The 25,698-nt window shown below is 43.2% G+C and overlaps 2 protein-coding genes across 3 annotated transcripts in view; one reads left to right on the top strand and one right to left on the bottom strand.

Moving 5' to 3' along the window:
• Positions 1 to 17,805, bottom strand: part of palm3 (paralemmin 3) — a 33,766-nt gene extending 15,961 nt beyond the window's left edge. Inside the window, exon 1 of the mRNA XM_079160252.1 lies at positions 17,392 to 17,805. The gene's annotated coding sequence lies outside the window, so the exon portion shown is untranslated. The remainder of the gene's footprint in view (positions 1 to 17,391) is intronic.
• Positions 17,806 to 23,892: 6,087 nt separating this feature from the next.
• The window catches only part of plppr2b (phospholipid phosphatase related 2b), a 42,858-nt gene continuing 41,052 nt past the window's right edge, over positions 23,893 to 25,698 (top strand). For both annotated transcript variants that reach the window (XM_079159046.1, XM_079159045.1), the window contains exon 1: positions 23,893 to 24,577. In XM_079159046.1, coding sequence (XP_079015172.1) covers positions 24,530 to 24,577 — 48 coding nt within the window. In that variant the 5' untranslated portion in view covers positions 23,893 to 24,529. The remainder of the gene's footprint in view (positions 24,578 to 25,698) is intronic.

A 25,698-nucleotide genomic window follows, 5' to 3' on the forward strand; every position in this document is an offset into this window, starting at 1 on the left:
AGAAGACGAGGCGACGGGAGATCTGGCGACGGGTTTGGGGTTCGGATCCACTGAATCGGACGACCGTTGACCCACATACGAGAGCGCGTTTCGTTCAGGGCAGAGAAAATGGAGACATTTAGATTAAATCTTTACTCCGTTTACCATAAAGCCCTGATCATTGTGATCTCAGGTGATCTGCTCTCAGCTAAACCGAATTGTTGTAATCTTTGGGTTTCATTTAAAAGGTTTGTCAGCATGGTCGTACCCACCATTAAGGACACCGAGGTCTAGACTTTTGCATTTTTTTTATGAGCAGTTTTACAATAAAAGTGGTGAAAAAATTGCCTACAAATAACTTTAATTTGGTGCGCCAATTTGAGTGACTTAGTCATCTGTCACTGCAAATACTCTGAGCAGCATGTATGGGAATTACTTACAATATAATAAGTGTCTGAATAAGTTAGTTGTTCTAAATGGTTTTAAGGTTGTTCCTTCACAGCTTATTTTGGACTTCACTCACCGACACATGTTGTGTATGTCTGTGCCGTTACTTACTGTGTGTCAACATAAACCTATAATCTAATCTAATAATATAATAATAAGCACCTCACGAAACTGATCGGCCGGTCACGGGTCATGGACGAGCAATCGGTTGATCCCTAATGCTTTTCTTTCAATTCAGTTTGTATAAAGGGATGAAATTCATGTTATGATTAGGTGTGTGTGGGTATATATATATTTATTTTCATTTGAAGATTATCCTGGCGGAGGCTGGCAACATTTCCATATAAATAGCAATTGATCCTGTGTTTACTTTCCTCACTGAGACGGAATCAAATTAAAAGACTCCTGTCATTCAAAAGGTCACCTGATCCAATTCAGACAGGGTAATTACCACAGAGATGTACGGTAAATGTTGTTTGGTAATTCAAGTGGAACCTATCTGCTTAATTTAATAACAGCTAGCATAATTATAGTGTAATAATACAGCATTGTATACTTCTATTATTGTATAACACACATTTTGCCTTCTATCTCCCTCTTCCAGGATGGACCGACACGCAAAAGATGTCATGCAGACCAAAATCGCAATAGTAAAAATACAATATGGAAAGTCAGGGTGAGAATATTATAGATACTTAAAACCATTCAGGATTTGCTGTAGATCATGTCGGTTCTTTATTTGGCCGTGTCCACATTATAAAACCAATCAGAAGTGTTATTAATGAATCTTTGCACCATAAGTGTGAATTCTCACACGACTCCCACAAACCTTCTTGTGGTATTCAGAAAGCACCGCCGCCCACAGATGTGATGTGCGACTTGTTCCCTGCACACTGTATCCGATACATGTAAGAAACAAACGGCGGCAGTGAAACTCCAACACGGCACACCAACACCTGGTCCACCTTCTACACGCCAACACAGGTGACCACAACGAGCCTCAGCGCCATTAGAATCTGGTCATAACACTTGCAAGTTGAGCAACTTGTAGGCTGTCTGACTTTAGTGGCATCTCTCTCTCACACACACACACACACACACACACACACACACACACACACACACACACACACACACACACACACACACACACACACACACACACACACACACACACACACACAGTCTCTCCCAGTGTACATCTCTCAGTCTCTCTCTCTCCCCATACACACTCTGTCACACACTGGACTGAAGGTGCTATGGCCAAAGGCAAATAAAATCCGAGCACAGGTCCGAGGACGTGAAGTCCAGGGAGAAGAGATGAATACGTTGTATATTAATTAATGCTGCAATGATTAGTTATTCTTTTTATTAGTCAATGAGCCCTTGTCTTTGTAGAAAAAGTTAGTCTCCGTTCTGTTCAAGAGTCCCAGTAATTGTTGTCCGACTGTCCGTCCTTTCCATTCTCTTGCATCTCAGGGAATTCTTAAAATTTGGCACAAACGTCCACTTGGACTCAATTTGATTTTGGAGGTCAAAGGTCACTGTGACCTTGCAGTGTGTGTGTGTGTGTGTGTGTAGGTGTGTGTGTGTGTGTAGGTGTGTGTGTGTGTGTGTGTGTGTGTGTGTGTGTGTGTATATATAGGAAGGTTATTCGGTCTTCCTGCAAATTGTCAGCATGAAACATTCCTCCTGCCCTTGTGCAAAGTAATGTATATTTGCTTTCAGAGTGTGTGTGTGTGTGTGTGTGTGTGTGTGTGTGTGTGTGTGTGTGTGTGTGTGTGTGTGTGTGTGTGTGTGTGTGTGTGTGTGTGTGTGTGTGTGTGTGTGTGTGTGTGTTATGTGTATACATAACAATGTATATTTGCCTAGTGGGGTGCCATGAAGCCTATATGCCGAGTGCCTGTGTAGTGACATTAGCTCTGTGGGAACAGATGGGAGAACAGCGGGTTGTCTGGTATGCAAAAGCATAAGAATCAGTTAGCATCACAGCTCGCTGCTCTTAGATTCCTCTGACACACACACACACACACACACACACACACACACACACACACACACACACACACACACACTCGCTGGCAGTGCACAACCGACTGCATATCTTAGGCCGTGCTACTCCTACAAGGCAAGAGGTCTTTAAATCTGAAGACCGGCAAACTATTTTGGTGTTCGGCTAAATCCAAATCACAGTGCGAAAAAAAAAAATGTCATTATTTTCAAACTGAGCAAAACGGCACAAATGCCACTTAAAAAAAAGAAGGTGAAAAGACTGTGGGAGAGGCAGTCAGTACAAACGGCGTGAGCTACTTACAACCACCAATGCCTCTGTATGAACCTTCATCTACAACTTAACATCAGTGACGGCATACAGGAGCCACACCAGAGGAAATGCCCGCAAGACGTCGAGGAAAATCATCAAAGTCATTAAAAGGCCACCCAGTGACATTTTGTTTTTGTGTGATGATGCAATTACTCTGCTGTTAGACCGCCGGCCGGCCACCCTGCTTCTGTGCCCTTTGAAGTTTCTGCTCCATTTCTTGGAGACAAGAGGGGACGGAGGTGGGGGATGATTACAGTGAAGACGGAGGGGAGAGAGTGGGAGGCAGAGGTGAGGTTGGAGAGTTACAGTAGATTGTATGCCCTCAAATCTCACACCGTGCTGCGAGCGCATTTGACTACCAACACTAAAAGTTGTATTAATTTCTAATACCGGTATTAGTGAGGCCTCCCTGGAATCATCTTTGCTTTGAAGTGCGGCTCATCGGCTGGAGGCTCATTTACGTCGACACGTCCCATTATCCTGCTTCCATTCAACATTACGGTCTTTTCAACCCCGCTCACAAAGCACTCGAGTGTAGGACGTAGAACTGCAGAACCGGACAAGATAGTAGCAGAGAAGTTGAAGGTTTTTTCTAATGGAAAATCTGACTGGAGGACAGTTCCAGGCCTGTGAGACGGAGAAAAACAGAGAGAGTATTCCAGGGCCACTGTAAATTCAGAATATCCTTCCTCCCGTGTGTTTGGGAACAGGAAGAGCACAAACATCGCCGTCCTCCAGACGATTAGTGACGGAACAAGCAATCGCAAAGACCCTGATCTCTGGACCCGCGCATCCTCCGCTGTCGTCACCGTCCGGCTGCTCGGGAAGAGCCTGCCTCAAAACACACAGCCGACTCGCTGTGAAACAAACTCCTAGATGGAGCCCCAACCGCGGACCGGGGCAGTCAAAGAGGCCATAACTCTAGCTGGAGGGATGGACGAAGCGGATTGTTGAAAAGTACTTTTCCATCAGGTATCGATTTCCCGCTGCTTTACAGACTGCTGCAGAAATTGCATTATTGGAGATGGAATGCTGGTCTAGAAAGAAATGAATCCGACACTAGGTGGGAGGGTGTGTGTGTGTGTGTAGGTGTGTGTGTGGGTGGAATTTGTGGAGCTTGGATGGTGCTGCCGCAACAGCACGCAGCCAAGTTTCCTCTGAGTGACAGTCCAGGTCGGGGGAATGAAAACACTGCATTCCACTGCTCTGTGTGTGTGTGTGTGTGTGTCAGTAACAGATGGAAGGTTAATATGTGTGCGCCTCCTACGTCACGGAGCGAACAGAGTAGTAGACTTTGGAGCGTGTTGGGGATCATCAAAGTCAACAACGTGCCTCACAGACTTCCTCGGCTGCACTTCACAGGCGTGAGAGTCCGTGTTCAGTCTCGACTCGGAAGTAACGCGGAGGCTCACACAATGCATGCACATCAAAGCGCCAAAAGGGCATCATTAACCCTCACGATCCGCGCACTTGTCGGGGCAGCAGCCGCGCAGATGCCTACAGTAAGCCCCGCACGAAAATGATCACAACGGGACACATGTGCTTGAGAGCATCAAAAGGCGTCGCCGCGAGGGGATATCAAAAGAGATCTTTCAGGTCGCGGTTAGACTAAAGCAACTTTAATGCGCAGACGATTTGACTAAATCGTGTTGATAGAGGAGACTATGATGAAACAATAGCATCTCAAAGGAGAGAATCCCTTTGCTCTCATCTTGCCTCTGCCTTATACAGCCATGAAAAGGATTTGGGGAGGGCGCGGGTGGATCACACACACACACACACACACACACACACACACACACACACACACACACACACACACACACACGTTCTGACTGACTAACAAAACCAGTAGGTGTCAAAATCATGTTGTATGGACTGACAGGTAAACTCATTCGTTGTGCAGTTTCGGCAGTGACTGACAGCAAGTCCTGCCGCACTTTAGACTGAAAACACACGCAGCATGAAAACAATGCAGGGAGCCGCCTGGGTGAGAGTACCAGTGAGACATGAAACACAACACATGAAGTCCGGTTTGAGTAGGAGATCATTGAGCTTGGACGCCACAACACTGCCCAGCAGTTTCCAGTACTTCGGGACGGGATTTTACAACAAAAATGATCATGGCGGCAATTATTTTAGCTTTTGTTGCGACGATAATCAGGTGAACTGGTGAACAGAAAATACCCTATTCACGTTGCCACACGGGCAAAAGACAGGCAAACCTCCAAAAGCTTTTTTGAACCGAACAGGTGCTTTTCGCTTTCCGTGTTCTACTGCACATAGTACCTAACCTAAACCGCCAGATGGTTTGTTACAGAGAACCATCTGAAAAGCAGACATTGGAAACTGAACCATCTGTCAATTTAAAAGAGAAGAGCAAAAACATGTTGAGAAAAACCTTCCATGTCTTTTCTTTGCTTGTCTTTCAATGAAGAAAAAAAAACACTACAGTTCGGATATAACTGATGCTATTGCAGTAACTACGCTAACCTGTTCAGCAGCAGCCATTGTTGTTTAGAATGAACAGTCCCCTCTCCGTGTCGTCACACACACACACACACCTAAGCCCCGTCCCTAGCTGCCAGTAGATCCTCACCGCTTGTCGGATGCAAACACATTACTTGAAGCTCTGACGAGAAGGATTTTCGTGTGCATGTGATCCTGAGCTTCCGTGCAAGGTGAGATAGTACCCGCTCAGGGTAGGCAGGATTCTCAGCTGATCGCCTTACGAACCTGCCGTGACATCTTCCAACGAGACACCTGCTAGATCCTTTCATTCGCAACCTGCACTTTATCGTAGTGAACAGCGTAGTTTTGCGGACTGCCGTTTTAAAAAAGATCTGGGTCCAGTAAACAAAAACATTGCAGTCGCCATTGCCGGTAGCTTGGCCATTTAAAAATGGCGGGATTGCACAGGATGTCCCGCGTCGCCCTAGTGACGATACTCTCTGACCAATCAGCGGTCTGCAGGGGTTTTACTCCAAAAAGTAGCAGGTATTATGCACAACTTTTGCTACAGTTCTATTTTGTAACAAGTTGACCCAGACTGCTGAGTAGACTGAAACGTGGCTGAAGATTTAATACGGTTTCCTTTACCTAGTTTGTCTGACTGAGGCCACTGACATATTCTATGCTGTCAGCCATTATCTCATCAGCCAAACACACAGACGGTTGACATCAAGCTAAATATTGTTCATGGCTGCATAGATCGTACTTGCTTGATATTGCCCTCTGCGTGGTTCCCAATATGGGCAAGCTTGATCACTAGCCATCTCAAAATCACCATCTGTCGTACACATTTAAAAAATATCAAATCTGGAAGGATTCGGGGTGAGAAAATCAGTTGTGCAGCCATTAAGCTGAGCAGTGGATCAAAAGTGACAGCATGGCGAAGCCTTTGTTAAAAAAAACTTTTCATCCACCCATCAAATCGGCAGAGGGGCTGCAGAGATTAACACGGTCATCCGGATCATACATATGCATGGTGAGGCGAAGGCATACAACGTGCTACGCAGCGTGGATGAGTCACGCTGGCTCACCGAGTGTGATTAACATGCAGGATTATCCATTTAATCCGACTGTGAAGACGTCACATTGTTGCATTGGTCTAAGTGTATGCATTCCCTAGAATGGCGCCGTTTTGGACGTGTCAGTCAGTTAAATTACAACAGCTTTGTGAGCAGCCAAGTTGGGGGAATCTTAAAGAGTTCAACGAGTTTATAAGAGATTATCAGACTGGATGTACAGATACGCAACATGATTTAGGTTTTTCGAAATAAGTTACATTTCAAACAGTTTTAGTCCATTTATTTTCCTCAAGCCAATCAAACATCCGCCATTAGGACCTCCGCATGCATATAAAGAGAATTTTAAAACAGCTGTTAAACTGTAGTATTTTCCTTATTAATTATTCACGCTGCAGGATCACACATCAAAGTATCTCCACACACTATATCAAAAGGGTAACCACAGCAACAAGAGGTTTACACACACACACTTTTATTGGAAATCAACATATGCCAACAAGAATCTTCTCAAGAATTCTGTGTGAAAGTCAAAAACTTAATTTAGTGTAGTTATATATATATATATATTTTTTTTTTTAAATCGCATTTGGGTTAGACTTTATTGTATATGTGCTCACTTAAATTCACATTAAGTATGTATATATTATCCAAATTCAGAGTCTAAGGATAGAGGGTATCATGTATTGTACAATAAAAAACAATGCCTGGGATTATCGTATATTAATGTATTGCATTTCAAATTTAATTGTCAACATGATTTGCTTGAGGTTCCATTTTTTTTTCATCTTCAACATATTCACGTTATAACATATAACAGCTAGATCTGGAGGAAGGCCCTTTTTTTGCAGTGAACATACCAACATAACAGTTTTGATGACGTGTTCACTGCCCAGCTCTACATGTACACATGTATATAGCAGTCAAGACTTCAAAGCAGAAGAAAATGAGTTCTCAACTGTCGGCGTTACGCTGCGAGACAGACGGAATCACTGTGGTTTCAATGTTGTGGCATTCATGAAGTCTTCTATCTACGGCTTTATCTCCTCAACCACCGTGCACAGACAGTTGACGTGTCCATTAACGTTCACGATAAGAGGGGAAGCACCGGTTTTTAACCCTGAGGTGGACTGCAGTGTGTGTGTGTTTTACGCTTTGCAAACGGAGTGAAGATTACAGGCTAGCTGAAGCTTAATGCCAAACACAGACAGAGTGACTGAGGGCAATATTGTCCAACCGAATGCCATTTATCAACATATTTGGGTTCGATAAACTGTGCCAGTGTGATGCATGACATATGTTGTACTGTATAATATCTCAAGCAGCGTACATGTTAAATATACATTACATTGTTTAAATTAAGTCAAGTCTCAGCGTGTTGGCAAGGGGGAGAGGAAAAGATAAACAGAAAAGGAAGTAAAAGATCAACACTTCCTCCATTGAGGCTCTGTTCAAGCAAAACCTGGTACAAGAACCTGGACTGACAGACAGAGTCCTCGTCATGACCCGCCTCACGGCCGACAAGCCATGAAGAGCAGGGAGACACTGTAGGGTGAGGATGGGAGACACAAATAGACGGATACGACACAGAGACATCCTACAAATAGAAAATCCTGCGAGGAACCAGAAACGAATGAGAGAGCGTGAACTCGAGGAAGCGGTGCGAAGAGAGCGGATCAAAGTTGGAGACACCTGTTCTGACGAGTCCCGACGACACACCGGGGGCTGTCAACATTCAGCTGCTTCTCCACCAAGACCCAGCTCATCAAGTTCAAGACACACCTTACAGTACGCGACAGTTTCCATTTTGTCAGCGTCTCGCATGCCGATACATGCACAGAGGTTTCACAAGACTCGCTGTGTGACGGCGGCTTTAACTGCAACGGCGATCCTGCAGATAGCAGCAAACTCGTCAGGGCCGTTTTCTCCAAAAAAAGACAGATAAGATGGTAAGATAAGTTGCCTAATCAAGTATTCAAACAACAGAATGGTTGATAATGTATTAGTTTGTTTCTGCACTGTAGCTCTGGTTTATGCTCTCAGATGCTTGTTTAAAAAGGAGATGCACTTATGACTTCTGGTGACTAGTAGTTCTCTTGAATACTTATGTTGAACACCCTTATTGTAAGTCACTTTGGATAAAAGCGTCTGCTAAATTACTAATTTAATGTAATGTATTAACATTAGCTGGGTTATATATCAATACTGTGATATGAGGCTAGATATAGTCTTAGATTTTGTGTATCGTAACATGTCTGAACTTACCAGACTATTGAAGCCGTTTTTTTTAATTATTTGCCATTACCCACTTGGTCAATATATCCACATTACCGATGATAACTTATCAAAAATCTCTTTGTTTAAATATTTTGTGAATGCACCAATGGTCAACCCTGCAATATCATTGCCGTATCAAGGTATTTGACTTTCTCCGTGTCACCCAGCGGACAATTATTAGATATTTATCAAGTAAAAGTGCAACATATTCTTTTCCAGCTTCTCCAACGTGGGGATTTGTTGCTTTTCTCTATTTCTTACCACTCTAAAATGAATGAAGACAACTGGATATCTTTGAGAGTTGGACTCTAAGAAAAAAAAAAGCAATTTGATGATGTCATCATTGGCGCTGGGAAATTTTTAATCCGATTTTTCACTATTGTCTGACATTTGAAATGCAACACAATTAAGCATAAAAATTATCAACATAATAATAATTAAAACAGCTGAGCTGTTGTGAGGAAGGATTGGACAAGGTTTGGACGGACATCCAACCAAAAACCAAGTAGCACTTTGGAGGCACAGTCCACCTGGAAAACCAACAGAAATAAAAGGCAAAGCGACCTTTCTTTAAACCCAGAGTGTGGGTCTTCATTGAAACTGCCCGCTGCAGGTCGTTCATTTGTGCTGCTCTGTGATCTAATCACTCACCCCGCTGTGCACTAGAAAGGCGTTCAACCGTGCCAACGGTAAGCAGGATTTGACGGGTGGCTATCCTACAGCGCCGTACATTACAACAAACAAGAAGGGTGTGAATTGGATCCGGCTCGACGAACAGCGAAATTAAAAAAAAAAATGTAAAGGCACAACAGTGCAGGAGCAGTTATAAACTACAGGGAAACCAAGTCATTGTGATACCGTTGCATGTTTTTGACAGAACTACTATAGGATTGCCCACTAATGACTTTTCTGATTCCCCATGTGCACACATGCAGTTCGTAAGCTTTCTCTTTTAACTTTCAGAATGTGTGTGTAAGACATGCATTGGCTTGCTTCATTGATTTGGCCGTGTGTGTGTGTGTGTGTGTGTGTGTGCGTGTCAAACAGGTTTGGAGAGGAATGCAGGACTGGTGTAATCCGGTCTCGGTTCATTTTAGCCATTGTCATGGAGTCAAAAGCCTGAAGGCCTGTGTGCCTCGGGGCCTCGTGGCTCAGTCATTACACACACACACACACACACACACACACACACACACACACACACACACACACACACACACACACACACACACATTATCTCACAAAACACAGCGCAGCCCAAATCAGAATCAAGCTGCATCAGGACAACACAGTAGAGCACTGCAAATACGGTCCATCTGTAGGTCACTCCCTACCAGCTGATAAGCTGCAGAGCTTTTGTCAATCTCTAATGTAAGGGTGTCCGGCATTCAGCTTGTAAATGTTTAGTCGGGCGACGTAATGTTTAACTTTCCCTCCTTCCTCGTCATCGCTGCAGACAAACAAACTGAATTCCAGACCATCAATTAAAGAAATTATAGAGACGATCCGCTCGTCTTTCAACCTGCGGCTGACTGAGCTTATGGTTGTGAAGGCGATGAAGGGTGAACTCTTACATCAGAACGTAGTGTTGATTTAAGAATGCCATTCTCATAGCAGCCTAATGTAAACAGGATCAGACCAAATCTCAGCTGTGCAATGATTTGATTTCACCGCTGCGATTGGCTCAGTGTCTGATATCTCCTCCTTAGGTTGCAGACTATTGTTACCATATAGATGAGAATGTGAAACCTCCAAACTGTTTCATAATTCAAAGATCAAAGATGTAGAAAAAAAAACCTGAGGCCCTCTCTGTTTGATATCTCTCTTGAAACTCAGTTAACTGGTATCTCTCTGTCAATTTCATTTCAACAGATCTCTTTATATTCACAGAGTTTTTATTAGGATACTCAGTGCGTGATTGGATTCACTGTGTACCTAATCATTCTCAGGTTCCCCCTCTTCCTCCGTTCTCTCCTGTCTTCATTATTTCTCTCATCTGCCCTCCTCCTCTTCTCCCAATCTTTCTGTTACTTTCAAAGGTTGTGCCTTTGTTATTTTTTAAGCTCTTTCTGTAACTTTGTGATTATCTATTGATTTCAAATCTTAATGGAAGGAGTTCTTCAATCCGACACTCACCAACAGAACCGGCTGCAGGACCAAGAACGGTCTCGGAGGGTTCCCAGGACCCAACACTGTGGGGTTTCAATAACAACAGGTTAACAGCACTCCACAAAATGTATTCTTTAGGTTTCGTAAACAAAGGGTCATAAACACTTCTAGGAAACTCAAGATATGCTCTCTTGACCTGGGAAGGCAAATAAGGTGAGTTGTCCACCACTGGCCGGAGAGTCACGACAGATACAGTGTTTGCTCACCGCTAGACTCATTTCTAGACTGCAAACAAAGCACACCTCCAGTCTCTTAAACTATCTCAAAAGTGGATATTTATATATTTAATCAATAAGTCAAGGACAGTATAAAACCTATTGATTATGGCAACAACATGCTGTCCCTTAATAGTACAAAAGAGTGATGGTAACAATCTAAAAAAAAGGCCACATCTTAATATGGACTACTGTTCCTCCCTGGGTATTGCCTTTAATGTGTGATTGACAAATTCATTCAACAGATCATCAGTCTTGAGCAAAACGCAACTTGTGCTGAGCTGAAGTGTTAAGCAGCGGAACAGGAGTTGGAATATTTTTGTTCAAATGAAAATGCAGACAAAAAAAAAGACATGCCTGTAAGCGTGAAAAGAAACGGTTGAGAAATTCCTCTGATGATGGAAAAGGGATGTTAATGCTGCGCATACGGCATGCAGTTCCTTTAGGACACCCAAAAACAAAACCACAGCTACCAAAACTACAAAAAAAGAAGAAAAAAAAAAGAAATCGGCTTGGCAAATCCCTGTGTGTGGGATGCGGATCCGTCGTTGGCATTTTGAGCAATTCAGCAACAGGTGAGCTTCTTCCAAGTTGGGGATTGGCAGTGATGACCGTTTTTTGCAATTTAACGGACTAGATGACACCACCACACATTTGCTGCAGCTTTGGAAGAACGTTTATCGTTAGACAGCTTGCTGGCATCGCTACATTGTGACAACACTCCCTCTCTCCTGCCACAAAGATTTACACACACTCCATGCTAAATGTGGGCCTAATTCTGCCGTCCATTAATGTGTTCAATCAATTCAGTGCACGTAGCCTGAAGCATACCCCGTATCTAATGTGCACTCGTGCTTTGTCGGCATTTAAAAACAGATACCCACAGTTCAGTAAACGAGCATCGTTGAGGTATTTGTTGCCGACTGTGTGCAGCACCTCTGAGCTGAGCGCCATGGCCAACCAGACATTGTAACCGCAGCCATGTGTATTTGTTGTTGGGTGGCGTCTTGAGGTTGCATAATTACCCCAGTCAACGAGGTCATGTTTACAGTTTGGTTTGTTCATCAGCAAGATTACGGAAATAAAATACTGGCTCGATTTTCACGAAAGCTGGTGGAAGGATGTAGCCCAGACCGAGGAAGATCTCATTACATGTTGGATCAGAACCACAGGGCAGATACCATGGACTGTATAGAACGAGCAGACGTAGGCGCCGTGACGTCACCCATTGGTTTGCGGACTGCCAGTTTGAAGCCTCGAGTTTGTCATTTTTGCCGTCGCCATCTTGGCTTTTTGCAACCAGAAGTTACACCAGAGGGTGGGGCTAAGTGTAACCGAGCCCTCGATACAGCATTTTTAGGCAACAAAAAAGGATACAAAGAACTTTCGTGGACAACACGCACAACTCCCAGACCAAACAATGCTGTGGTAGCAACCTGTAGCCCCGCCCTAAAGCACACCCTGCTTTATGGCCTATTCAATTCTAAATGGGACCATAATTTACTAAATGAACATCATGCTGTATTGAAGAAGACTTGAAAGTAGAGATTGAGACCATAAACCTATGTTTACAATGTTTACCGAGGTTATAAATCATGTTAGAAGTAGGGTCTTCTATACAATCAGACTTCTTTTTGCAACCAGAGGAGTCGCCCCCTGATGGCCGTTAGAAAGAATAGGCTAGAATTGGCTTTATTTTACCATTGCTAGATCGGGCATGGCCTTGTAGGTCTTTGCTCTGCGAGTACCCTTCTAGTTTACAGTATGTCGTCTCCTTAGTTTGCACATAAGTAGGAACATCATACTTGTACAAGCAGACCTAGCTATATGCTTCTGACATGACTTGTACTGCATTTTACTGAAAGATGTTTCTATTATTTTGTCAACAATTTATACCAATGCGGGTAGGCTAAATAAAAGCAACACTTCTCCATATGATGGAATATGTTTTAACAAACTACAGTTTCAAGAAAAACTGAACATCATAACCTTCATGTTGGTAGGATTTATTGCAGGGCTGTTTGTATTAGACTGCCAACTGATTGTCTATATTCACAGTATCTGTAATATCGTGGCTTTTCTTCAAGTGTCCGACAGTTTTTGAAATGTTTTCATACTTTAATTAATATTCACAAGCCACTGAAGTGCAGGGGAAAGTTTCCTAAATGGAGAGAGTAGACTTTCATGAGAAAGGTAAATTGCTGGCAAGCGATGAAGCTAAACTATTATGCTGTCAGAAAGCTCAGGCTTTTCTTGAAGTTATCTCCTTTACAGCCACAACACATAACCGTCTAATCCTTGTGTGCTTTATTAACACATTGATGCCGGTGTCAAAAGAAGGGCAAGTGTACAACAGGCATAAAGTAAACTGGAGATGGCAAATGTTTTTTTTCTATCCTCCTTCTCTCAGCAACTGTCAGCCGGGATTTCTGAGGCGTCAAGTCAACAGACTATTGCAAATGAAAGGAATACCACACACAGACACGCACAGGCAGAATGATTTAAAGAAGGCTGTCTGAAAAACGCCTCCTGTTGCCTAAACAACACACAAAGACACAAAGGACAAGAGGAGACACAAAAGGAAGAGCCGGTGGCTGTAGTTCAAACTTGAATGTTGGGGCGTGGCTGGTATCTCAGGTATGTTCAGACTGACATGGATGGTGACATCATGCAGTAACATACTGCAGGTCAGATGAGCTCACTGGAGAGTAATTCTGCGTGTGTCTCAATTTCAGTATTTGTCGTAAACCCAGCAAACATTTACTCGTCATTGTGAGTACTACGCAGTCAAATAAAGAAGCTTTGCAAAGTCTGTGTAAATAATAACCCTGGTGACGTCATCAATATATCTGCCGAGACATCTCTTCCTCTGATGCATACTTTCTTTTTCGAATCCCTCTCTTCACGTATCTTCCAATTTCATAGAAGTGAAATATTGAAATGATGGAGTAGCCCTTTAAGATAGAAATTTCAATAGAACTAGGATCTACTGGTAACATTTGTCCAGAGCAAAGTCGTAGGGCATTTTCATATTAGGAGCTAATGATTCTTACCGTGCCATATGGACTCCCCGACCCTGGCTCTTTCAAAACTACTCAATGACCGATACTCACATTGAATAGAATTTCTCTTCTGTGTTTTGGCACAGTTGGTACGTACACCTAATGTAGACCGTACCCAAGTATGCCAACCGAACCGTACCCACATATGCGAACCGAACCGTACCCAAGTATGCCAACCGAACCGTACCCACATATGCGAACCGAACCGTACCCAAGTATGCCAACCGAACCGTACCCACATATGCGAACCGAACCGTACCCAAGTATGCCAACCGAACCGTACCCACATATGCGAACCGAACCGTACCCATGTATGCAAACTGAGCCTTACCCAAGTATGCGAACCGTACCCGGGTGAGAGCCTGGGTCCCTGATGCAGAAGCCTACATAGCTAGATTACTCTACTTTTAAATTTATTAATAAAAAAGCAAGCTAGCAAGTAATGTATACACATCCAACCATGTTTATTTTTTCTTTGCATTTTGTGCCACAGTTGTTTCCTTGAGAACTACTATTCATCACCATTGTTCCATCTCGATAAAAAAAGAAAAAATATATATAAAATAATTTAAAAAAACTGTGTGGCCTGTGTCTTCCTGATCCCTTGTTTCCAGGTGAACCATCTTTGTTCAGACTAATCTTCTGTACAGCCATAATAAAAACAACAGCCCGAGGCACAGTCTCAGCCAGTATGAGCTCTGGCAACACAACATAAAAGAGAGGGAAGAAGTGCGAATATTGGTATTTACTTTAATGTCCACGGGGTATCATTAATCATCAGGCTATGCTTCCCAGTCCATGTTAACAGCTTGGTTGAAACATGAAAATGTACCAGCAGTCAGTGGAGTTTGTTTCTGATGGCAATGCTACACTAAGAGGGAAAGACATGTGAAAATCCAATATAACTTCATCTGTGGGTGGACAGACAGACATGAGATATACTGGGGGCAATGTGGCAGAGAGGAATTTCCCTCCTGCAGAAAATCCATCTATCACCCAGGTTGCCAAGCAAAGAAGCGGTGGATTTCATCTCTCCCAGCGACGCTTTTGTCTCCTCCCCTCTATCTTGCTGATTTTTAATCTCCCTCCACCTTGTTAAAGCCCAACTCTCTCTTGCTCTCTCCAACACGATTTGAAAAGATAAAACTCTCTGCTGATTGGTGGTGCCGACGACCACACAGTTTCTCCTGCCCTTTTATCCGTCTTTTAACAGCTACCCCTCCCACTCTGCCCGTCTCACTTACTCTTTCTACATTTGAGGAGATTTCTGCAGATTCATAACAAAACCAAACTGCCTTGCAAGTGACTCGGGCTCCGTGCTATATTTTGCATGCATTAAGGGAGAAACATTCAGCTGAACAAACAGGCCAGCAGATCCTTCAATTTGGCTTTATGCACAAAGCTACAGAGGTTTTAGTTACACATGGAATATCTTGTGTGACGGTTGCACAAGAGAGATGACCTCAACAAGCTTTGGGTTACACTGCACTCAAGATAGCATTGTCATTATAATCCGACCGATAGAGAATTTTTGAGGCCAATACAAATATTGAAAAAAAGATTGGATTTAATATTGGCCGATATTCATTTTCTTCACCCAACCTCTGACATGAATAAAAACATTTTGATATGATGCCCTTCAATTTAAACAATTGCAAGAAATGTACATGGGCAACACATTTTACAGTTAACAAAATAATAATATCTCTGGTGAACAAAACAAATCTCTCTTCTTTTCATTTATCGGCTGATAAATGTGCCAATAGCTTTCAGCTGATGGCGGTTGAACTGGGGATTCAGTTGTCTGTTTTGCGCATACACTGCAGTTATTAGTCACTGATGGATTTAACCTGTTTGTAAATCGATTATCATTGCAGCTGGGCGGCTTGTTATGCACATCAACCACAGCACTTCTGCATGTCAGGCCCTTATCTGGTCGGTTAAAGGTTAATGAACGGTTAACAAGGGTCGGCTATCTGTCAGGAAAAGAAAAAAAAATCAAAGTCAGCATCCCTAGTGTGCGCGTGAGTGTGAGTGAGTGAGCCCGTCCGTGTCTGTCCATGGTTAATCTCGCATTTTGCTGCAGCAAACTGCATTATATTTTGGGTGGCCACTTGGGTGACTCACACTTTCTAAAAAAACACCTTTTAATTCCTGCTTAGTTCTGACATTGACTGCTTGCTCACTCACTACTCACTGGGGCCGCAGTCGGGGGAAACAGTTGGCTCACTTCTAGCGTTTTGTGTTTGGTTTACCGCTAACAGCTCACGGAACTACAGAGGTTAACGTCGGTTGACACCAGCTGAAGTTCATTTAATAATTATCCCAGGGCAGTCATTGTCCTATTTGTTGTGTCATGAAACAGCAGCGATCTGCTTGACATTTATATTTCCATGCATCCTGTGCATTGATCCTTTATGGGCAACTTCCCTTTTCAGACCTCGGGCATGCTCGTTAACCAAACCCTCAAGAAAGGAACTGTTTCCCGAGAGTCAAATTAAGCCGGAGGTGGGCAACACCCCCTGGATATGACCCCATGCAAGGCCCCCCGTTCTTAAGCCCGACAGAAGAAGAGCCGTGTCAGGAGCTCCTGCTGGGCTCGCTGCTTGTGAATCAGTATGCGCCGAGCTGCGTCTGTTTGCTGGCTTGCAAAGCTGAAACGGGCTTAGCACAGGCCTAGTGGTTAAAAGTGATGAAACAGCAGTGTGTTTTGCCCCGAAAATGGGTGAGTCATGCATATCAAAGGCAGACAACAAACGTGCGGTTAATCGGGACTCGAGATCTTGATTGCAGCTGCAACAGCAGCCAGGAAAGTGTGAAAAGACAGCCCCACTATCTTAACCACTGCATCATAAAACTGTTGTAACAGCCCTGCAGACTTCAGGCTGTTGGACTTAATTACTCATTAAACTGACTGAAAAAAAATCTTGCGGAAAAGAGCAACAACTAGTCTTGTAGCTACTTTATGCCGAAAGAAATGTGAAACACATATTTGCTACAGTAGGCACGTCATATCTTTAAAAGATAAAACTACAATAACTATGATAAGGTGACCATTGTAAATGCAGCACACAGTGAAAGTCTTTTCTGTCTGCAAGTGCAAAATGTGCTTCATTAGTACAGCTGGGTCTGGATTACAGAAGCCAAAGAGTGAGAGAAAACATCACTTGTGACAGCCACGTTATATTCCAAAAAGGTATTTTAATCGGTATATGATAATATGCGTCTCTTTGGTTTTGCACTAGGTCAGACGAGTCATCAGCTGCTGGGGTTGTCCAGCTCCTGGCTGGGCTCACTTCCACCTCTTGGCCCGGTTTCAATAGGTGTCAACCGACCACCACGTACACCACACGGGTTCATGCAGAAAAATGTTACGTTAAGATACAACTTACCTGTTCAAACGTGTCCACTTGATACGTCAAGTCCAACGAACCGAAGGAGGATAAACGAAACAGAGTGGAGAAGTGGAGGTGTTGGACACGCGACAAACAAGCGAAGGAAATAAAGAGAAAGAGAGAGAGAACCAGTCCTTCCAGCGTAATTATTTAGCAACAAAGCTAAAATAGCTCAAACTTCCCCGTGTAGCTGAACACCTGAGTTAGCCTCTATGCGCTGAGCTGGCTCCAAAAAAATGCGACGCTCGTGAACACGAACACCGGGACGACGGGGTTTGTGTGACGTTTATCAAACTTTTTTTTCGGGTCCGTAAAGTTTAGTTTGAGGAGAGAGGGTGGTGGCGTTGATAACGAAAAGTAAATGAAACACGAGGTTAAACCGTCCCCCGGCGAGCCGCTCTCCACACCGCCTCCCTCCGTGTCTGAACCCGTCTGTGAGGAGGAACAGAGTCGGTCTGTCCGGTGGTTACCTGACTCCAGTTATTACCGTGAGGCCAGCCCTCCAGACAGCGGCAGACAGCAGCCTCATGTTTCCTGTTGTTGCCGCTCGGAGAGACTGCAGAGCGGATAAACTGCGTTCACTCCGAAGTAGCAGGTTGAGATGCTTTGACATGTTCTGGAGAGACTTAAAAAGTAACTGTGATATTGACTTTTCCACACGACTCCTGCAAACATCAAACTCGGTGTATTTGCACTTTTTTTTTTATTTGAACAGTTTATTTGAGTGTCAAAATCCTCATTATCACACTCGTGTGTAGGCTACATTTAATAATGTTTTTTTCCATTCATTTATATTCATAGATATCACATTTAAACACTTAAAATTCATCTAATACCAGCCTCACCACGTGGTGTGTTTCTTGCATGTACTCAATCATCAGAGGTGATTTTGATTATCTGTGGTAAAATAAGACAATAAGAGGTAATATTTGCTTTAATAAAAATGAAAACCAGAATGTGGGCAAAACTATTACATTACATTACAACAACTTCATATCTGGATCAAAGCTGTGCATAACTAGTGGAAAACCCCTTTCATTCCACCTCCTGCAGTTTCACGAGAAATGAAAATACAGATATACGATTGCCTTACTTTTCTAATAATACAGAGCTGTTCTACGTGTATTCTGGATACAAGTCTAACAATTTCTCCCCTTGTGACAACAGAAATGCAATAACATGCACTGTTAGTTCAACATCCATTTATTTTCTTGGAAAATAATGAATTGAAATAGTCTGGAAGTTAAAAAATAAGAATAACACTTAACATTATCACTCACACCATTAGTTATAGAGGATAACAGTTGTTGATTGTATCTGAATATAGCTGGATTAAACAGTTTCTGACCACTGGGTGAATGTTTTTAACTGTAAACAACTGATTCAGATATGAGTATTTTTAACAATTTTTTGGCATATTTTAAAGAAAATGAATGACTGCAAAAAAATACAGAGGTTTTGAACTGACAGGTGAGAAGTAGGTAGTGGATAATGATGCAGGGGTGGTTTGAAAAACTTCTTTTGATATTTCTTTCTCCTTTGGGATACAGGGTCACTGTGGGAATCCATTGGAAATCCAAGTTGGCTGCTGCGGTCGTCCTCTGTGAAGCTCTAAACCTTTCAAGCTGCTGTGTCGTATCCTTAAGGTGGGATTCTGTGGAGTGTTCCTCTAATTTGAAAGATCAGTCGACCTTAGATGCACTACACACAACACATCCGTCTGGGTGTGCTCTAGGGTTCAGGATGTCAGTTCCAACTGTGTTTTTATTTTTCACTCGACTATATTGTGTTCCTTTTGTTTTATTTGCACCGTGTCTTACACCATTTAGATTTGCGAGTGTAGATCCTTTAGCAGTGTTTAATGAGAAGGAATATGTTGGGAGTATATTTTGCATGCAATTCAAGTTTCCTTTTACACTGTTCACACCAAAAGACAAAAACAATTTCCTTAAAGTGTCCTGTTTTACATTATGTGACAAAATAATACCTACGTTGGCCCTGGTGTGGGAAAGGAAGTTTTGTTTGAGAGTGAAGGCAAGGAAAGAGCAAGGGCCCAATTCAGCTATACTCTATAACTCCAAATACAACTAGGCCAAGCTATTTTTATGTATACGTCATTATAACCTACTCTTGTTTAATATATACCGCAATATAATTCAGGCACATTTTCTCACGACTAATTACTTTCTCAATTCCCAATCTAGGGTATGAACCCCTGAAGTAGCATCACGCTTTCGAGACGGTCAGTGTTTAAGTCACATGAATTACATCTTGTAGCTGAACTGTGCCGTATCTTCTTTATAATCCCATATTGCTAAAAGATCTGATTAATTCTTTACGGCTGAAATTCCCCAGCATGGCGATTTTAAGCGAGAATGTCCTTGGCTGTGATCCACAGTGATAGTGTATGAAATAAATGAGCACATCCACCGACTCGGCCTACTTCTGATTCCCCAAGACAAGAGAGAGTCTTCACATGAGCAGCCAGATAGTGGGAGCGCACAGGCTCGTATCACACAGCTTTCCCTTTACTAAATGGCAAAACAGTCTCTCGCTCTTTTGTGTGTGTGTGTGTGTGTGTGTGTGTGTGTGTGTGTGTGTGTGTGTGTGTGTGTGTGTGTGTGTGTGTGTGTGTGTGTTTGGTAACAATACCCTGCATGCATGTGCTTTTGTGCCTGTGTGTTCATGCATGCCAGTACCAGCACCTTCTAAACACCGCTCTTTGTTTGCATGTATGTGCTTTTGTAGCATACTGTAGAAAAGAGCACCATTTGTGTCTGTGCATTTGTGTTTGGGTGCATACAATAGACATGTAAAAAGAAATGGGGGGAGGGGCGGGGGATCAGTGGTTTCTCATGTGAGTTTCATGTGGGTTGCCTCAATTTTTCAACAGCATTTTGTGAGCAAAAAGGTCAAGGAAACCATTAACTACGGTGGCTTTGAGGGTCAAAACAAAGCAATGTTTCAAAAAACAACCCTTGAATATGACTTTCTTCTAAAAAGGGTTGTTTGGATGAATAGGGTTCTTAATGGAACATTAGTCCTTCAAAGAACCCTTGAAAACCAGAAGCAAATGGTTCTTGTAGAACCTCAGTCTTTCAGCAAAAAAAAACATTTGGAATGTATTTTTGTCGCGAATGCTTTTTTTTTTGCTTCTCACCTTTGCGATAGCAGCTAGCCATGGTATGGTTAAGATTAGAGTAAACATTGTGGTGATGGCAACTACAGAGGTACGGTTTTGGTTCGGGTTAGGTAACTAAAACAAACCAAAATAATGGGGCAATGGAAACAAGCGACACATGACTGACATATATCATATTATTAGTTGATCTGGTGAACCCATTCACATTTGCCTGTTTTAAACATTCAGGAAACACAAAGCTGCTGTTCACTAGCTAGTTTGACTGTCTGTTGTTTGGTTGATGTGCCGGTAGCGTGGACGGTGGTATTTTACACTTTTTTGTGGTCCAATTTTGATACGGAAATATTGACTAAAGCTACTTTAAAGTTATGTTTGGGTTCAGTAACTAAACACTTGGTTACCGTTGAGGGAAAGATTGTGTTTTTAATTGCTGATATGTGACAAGAGACAAACTCTGATCTTCTGCACGAAAGTCGTTTACGCCATATGCCAATCCATCAGCCCAACCTCCACACCTTTACATGACACCTCACTACATACTGTATACAGCACAATACTTACTGTAATGAATATAAGGATACTGGGTTGAAAAAAATAAAATAAACTGCAAGTTTGTATGTGCACATGCATGGTTGTGCTAGCGTGTGTCCAACTACTTGCAGGCTACACATCCGTATACCTCTGCATATTTGCTCCATTTACAGTGTCTCACTTTCCCCTGTTCGCCCTACACTTTGACAACTACTCTCACTCTTTACGTTACCAGAATGATTTTATTCCATGCATCACTCTGTAAGACCAGACAGGCCATTTGTAGAAGGTATCAACCGGCATGGAAGAGATGCTACTTGAAAGCTGCACACCTGCAGAGTGTGAGTTAAAGTGATGGGGCGGATGATACAGGGGCCCTCTGGGAGGCTGTAAAAGACAGACATTAATATAGTCAGTGAAATACACTGCAGTTGTTTCTTTGTCCTAACAGCAACCAGGTTACATGAAAAATAACTTTCATCTAGGGAAAATGTCCAGCTTTTAAAGGCAATGCCACTTATGGCTTTTAAGAAGGAGCTGGTAAAAGTGCTTTTAGTCTCTGTGGACCTCATTTTATACCTCTTTCTTCTTTTGTTTTTGTTCAAATGTAAAGCACATTGAGTTTCCCAGTAATGACATCTGCTCTATAATTAAAGCTGCTTTGCCTCTTATTCAAGTGATGATGATAATGAGAAGACGGAGAGAAATTACAGCACCTTAACTGGCTTGATATGATACTGCCTTCTTACGTTTTGAGCTTTTGATCACAATGTCAGTGATTAGAAATCATTAATGGAGTCGTTTTTGTTGTCCAAGCTCATTATCTCACTGACGTTCTCTTGGAGACAGTGGCATTTTGGTCACTCCAGACAGCATAGAGTGAGGCCAGTTTCATTCGGTGTGTTTTTGTGCGAGCTTGTGAGAGAGGGGTGTCATTCAGCCATGGGAATTCGGTGGTTTGTGAGCAAGGCCATTTTTAAGTGCCACTGGTTTCATCTACATTGTCGGTGCACTTTTATGCGCATTTCCTCGCTTGTCCTTTCACTCTATGAATGCAGCACGTTGCCATGGGAACTATGACACCCGTCACACCACGTGATTTTATCCATGATTCAATCATAAAAAAAAGACACTTTACTGTGAGTGGTCCGTGCCCTCTGTCTAGCTGTGAATGATTTGTTTGAGTGCAGCGAGAGAGAGGGAGGGCAGCTTTTAGAAGGCTGTTTCCTTACACATTAGTCTTTTGTAACAAATGAAGATGTGTTTGGAAATTTGTATTGGCAAGAGGGATGCCGCACCTTTTCCTTGACCACCTATTCTGCTGATAGTGCTCTTAAATTCCGGTTAAAGCACAACTACAAATGTTCTGTTTGTCACGCCACAGAAAAAATGTTTTACTAACCACAAAGCCAAATTTGAAAGATTGCGCGCTCTCATGCGCACCAGGGATGACGATCCACCGGCCCACCAATGCGGTGGCCCACTAGGATTTGTTCAAACTTTTTAGGTTAGGTATGAGAGGGGGATCATATTTAGTTTGCTAAAATGTTTAAGAAATTGTTTTCCATTTTGGGAAATCACTTATTTGCTTTGTTGCCTTCAGTTAGATATGAAGATTGATACCACGCTGTATATGGTAAATATAAAGCTAGGTCCAGCAGCTGATTAGCTTAGCTTAGCAAAAATACGGTTAAGCCAATATCGGGAGTTGGTAAGTTCTAATTCTTCACTCAGGTGCCTTTAAACCACCGCAGAAGAAGAGGGCGCAACCAGGTGGCTTGATTAAAAGAGCGCCATTGAAACCCAAAATAGTGGGGGGGAAATGAAAGAACATGATGTAATGCACATAATATATGTCATAATATAGGTTATATGTTCAGAAAGTCCAGGGTTCCAAACGGGTTCTTCCTGGACGGCTAAAGTTCTACCCAGAACCATTTGCTTCTGAAGAAAGGGTTTGTCAAGGGTTCTTTGAGAAACTGAGGTTCCGTTATGAACCCTTTATAATCAAAGAACCCTTTTTGGAGGAAAGGGTTCTTCAAGAATTTTTGAAAGTGCCCACAATCCAGTACACACACTCCATAACAAAATTGTGACTGGGAACCATGATTGTTGCGGGTTGTTCTGCACCACATTAGCCCCTTTAGTGTTCTAGATAACACCCTTGGAATATAGAAGGGTTCTTAGAATACAACCCCCTAGGTGGGTTCTTGTTTTCCCCTACAGATGGTGGAGAGGGTTCTGGGTGAAACGATTACACAATTGAAGGCTTCTTTGTAGAACTTCTCAAAGGGGGTCTAGGTGGAACCTTTCACAGATGGTTCTATGTATATTTCTTTATGTTGGGTTGTATGTAGAATAATCAGGGGTAACAAACTAGAACCCTTATGGTTGTAATTAGCACCTTTATATCTAAACAAATGCGCACACACACACACACAAACACCTGAGGGCCTCTGACCCACATAGGGCCATGTGCAGGATGCGTCCCACTTTTACCCTTGACGCTGCGTCGTTAACCAGCTGTCTGCTGTCCAGAGGGCTGAGCTGGATCGTGGTCCCAGCTCACCTGAGCTCACATTCTCAGTATTGTCATTTACAAACACAAAACACTGACACTATACCTTCAGATCACACCTGGCTTTTTCCCCCTCTCCTGCTTTGTCTTTCCATGTCCACATACATGCACACACACACAGAAACACACACCTGTGCACTCACACTATCACAGAGCCCATGGTGTCTGCCAGTATCAAAGTGGTGCACAGACTCCCATTTTAGCCACTGTGTTGCCTCAGACTCTGACACACATACAGTCCCTCTTTCTTTCTCTCCCCCCCTCTCTCTCTCTCTCTCTCTCTCTCCATCCCCCTCTCTCATACACATTCTGGCTCTTTTCTGCTTTCTGTCTCCTCCCCAGCTGTCTCATTCTCTTATTCCCTCTTCCCACTCTCGGTTTTCTCCTCCTCCTCTTATTTGCCTCTCCTTCTCGTTCTCTCACACACGAGCGTACAGATGCACACGCACAGACTCTCTCCTCGTATCCACCGGCAACCGCGCTGAGAAGCTTCCCTCACCAAGCCCGTGGATCCCTCCACTTGACTAATTAGCCTTGAAGTGCTGTTGAAGATCATCATATTTAGCTTAGCGACCTAGCAGCAGGGTGCAGACAGATATAGACTAGGCTGGCTGGAGGCTGGGTGCCTGGCAGTGGACAATCTCTCTCTCTCTCTCTCTCTCTCTCGCTCTCTCTCTCTCTCTCTCTCTCTCTCTCTCCTCACTCAGAGCCGACGGGCTTCTCAGTGGTGGAGCGGCGGAAGTGAGAGGTGGTTTTGCTCTGAAAGAGACAAATAGGGGAAAAGAGAAAGAAGCGGAGCCGAGACCACAGCGCGACCAGAGAATGGGAATCTGCTGCAGGAGCAAATCCTCCTAGAGACGGAGACCCGGAGGAGGCAGCGGTCAATGTGCAGCAGCGGCAGCAGCACTGCTTCCAACAGACAGAGATTTAAGGTGAGAGTTCTAACAAACCTGTTACTGCTGTGCTCTTTTGGTTCTTTTTGAGAGACAGTGAGGGTGATCGTGCATCATTACGACCCATATTGTTGAACCCTGAGGTGCAGCACAAGAGGAATTATGTGCAAGACATTTTCTCTGTGTTACCCACACACACACACACACACACACACACACACACACACACACACACACACACACACACTCACGGGCATCAGCTGTGCAGCACCACTTGTTGGACCGACATCCAAGTTGACATGTAATGCGATGACGGTCACTCGTGCGTGTGAATGAGCCTATGCACACAGGTGTGTAAATATCAATGTGCGTATGCATCTGTGTGTGTGTGTGCCAGCGAGATGGTGAGTGGGTCTTTTGTTGCCGTGGTGCCAGTGCGGAGCTCAAGGATGCATATCATAGTGAACAACATGGACAGCAACACAAGAGACAATCAGTCATGCCAACCTTACGCCCGATTGCTTCTCACTGCTTTGGAAGACGGGTGCTTAAAGGGAGACAACCTCCTGTGTGTGTGTGTGTGTGTGTGTGTGTGTGTGTGTGTGTGTGTGTGTGTGTGTGTGTGTGTGTGTGTGTGTGTGTATTTGCAATCCCTTTATCTTCTGCCACAACTTGTACAACCCGCTCTCTCTAGTATCAATGACTGCCGTTTCAAGCACTTTGTGCTGTAGCCAAGGTTCGTCTGTAGCAGTACTTATATTGGAATAGAGGAATAATAGTGGGATAGTGTTTCCCGTGAGGCAAACAGGCGATAGTGGAGAGAACAAGTATATGAACCACAGCATGAATAATTAACACACTTAAGACACAGCGAGTGTAGTCTGCACAGCTGTGTGTGTGTGTGTGTGTGTGTGTACATATAATTTGCTGCCATAAACAAGAAGAGATGTATCTAAACCATTTTTCTTCCTGCCAGATACCGTTCCGATACCTGAACTTGCCTATTGGCCAATATCGAGTACTGATCCGATACCAGTGCGTTAAAAAAAAACAAAAAAAAGATTCCCTCATAATAATAATTGTAGATTGCTGTGAAAACATCTCCTTCTACAACTGCATTTATTCAAAAAAAATCCGTCAAAACCAACATTTTTACAAGA

Source organism: Pholis gunnellus (assembly GCF_910591455.1).
Source record: "Pholis gunnellus genome assembly, chromosome: 5".
Taxonomy (NCBI): Eukaryota; Metazoa; Chordata; class Actinopteri; order Perciformes; family Pholidae; genus Pholis; species Pholis gunnellus.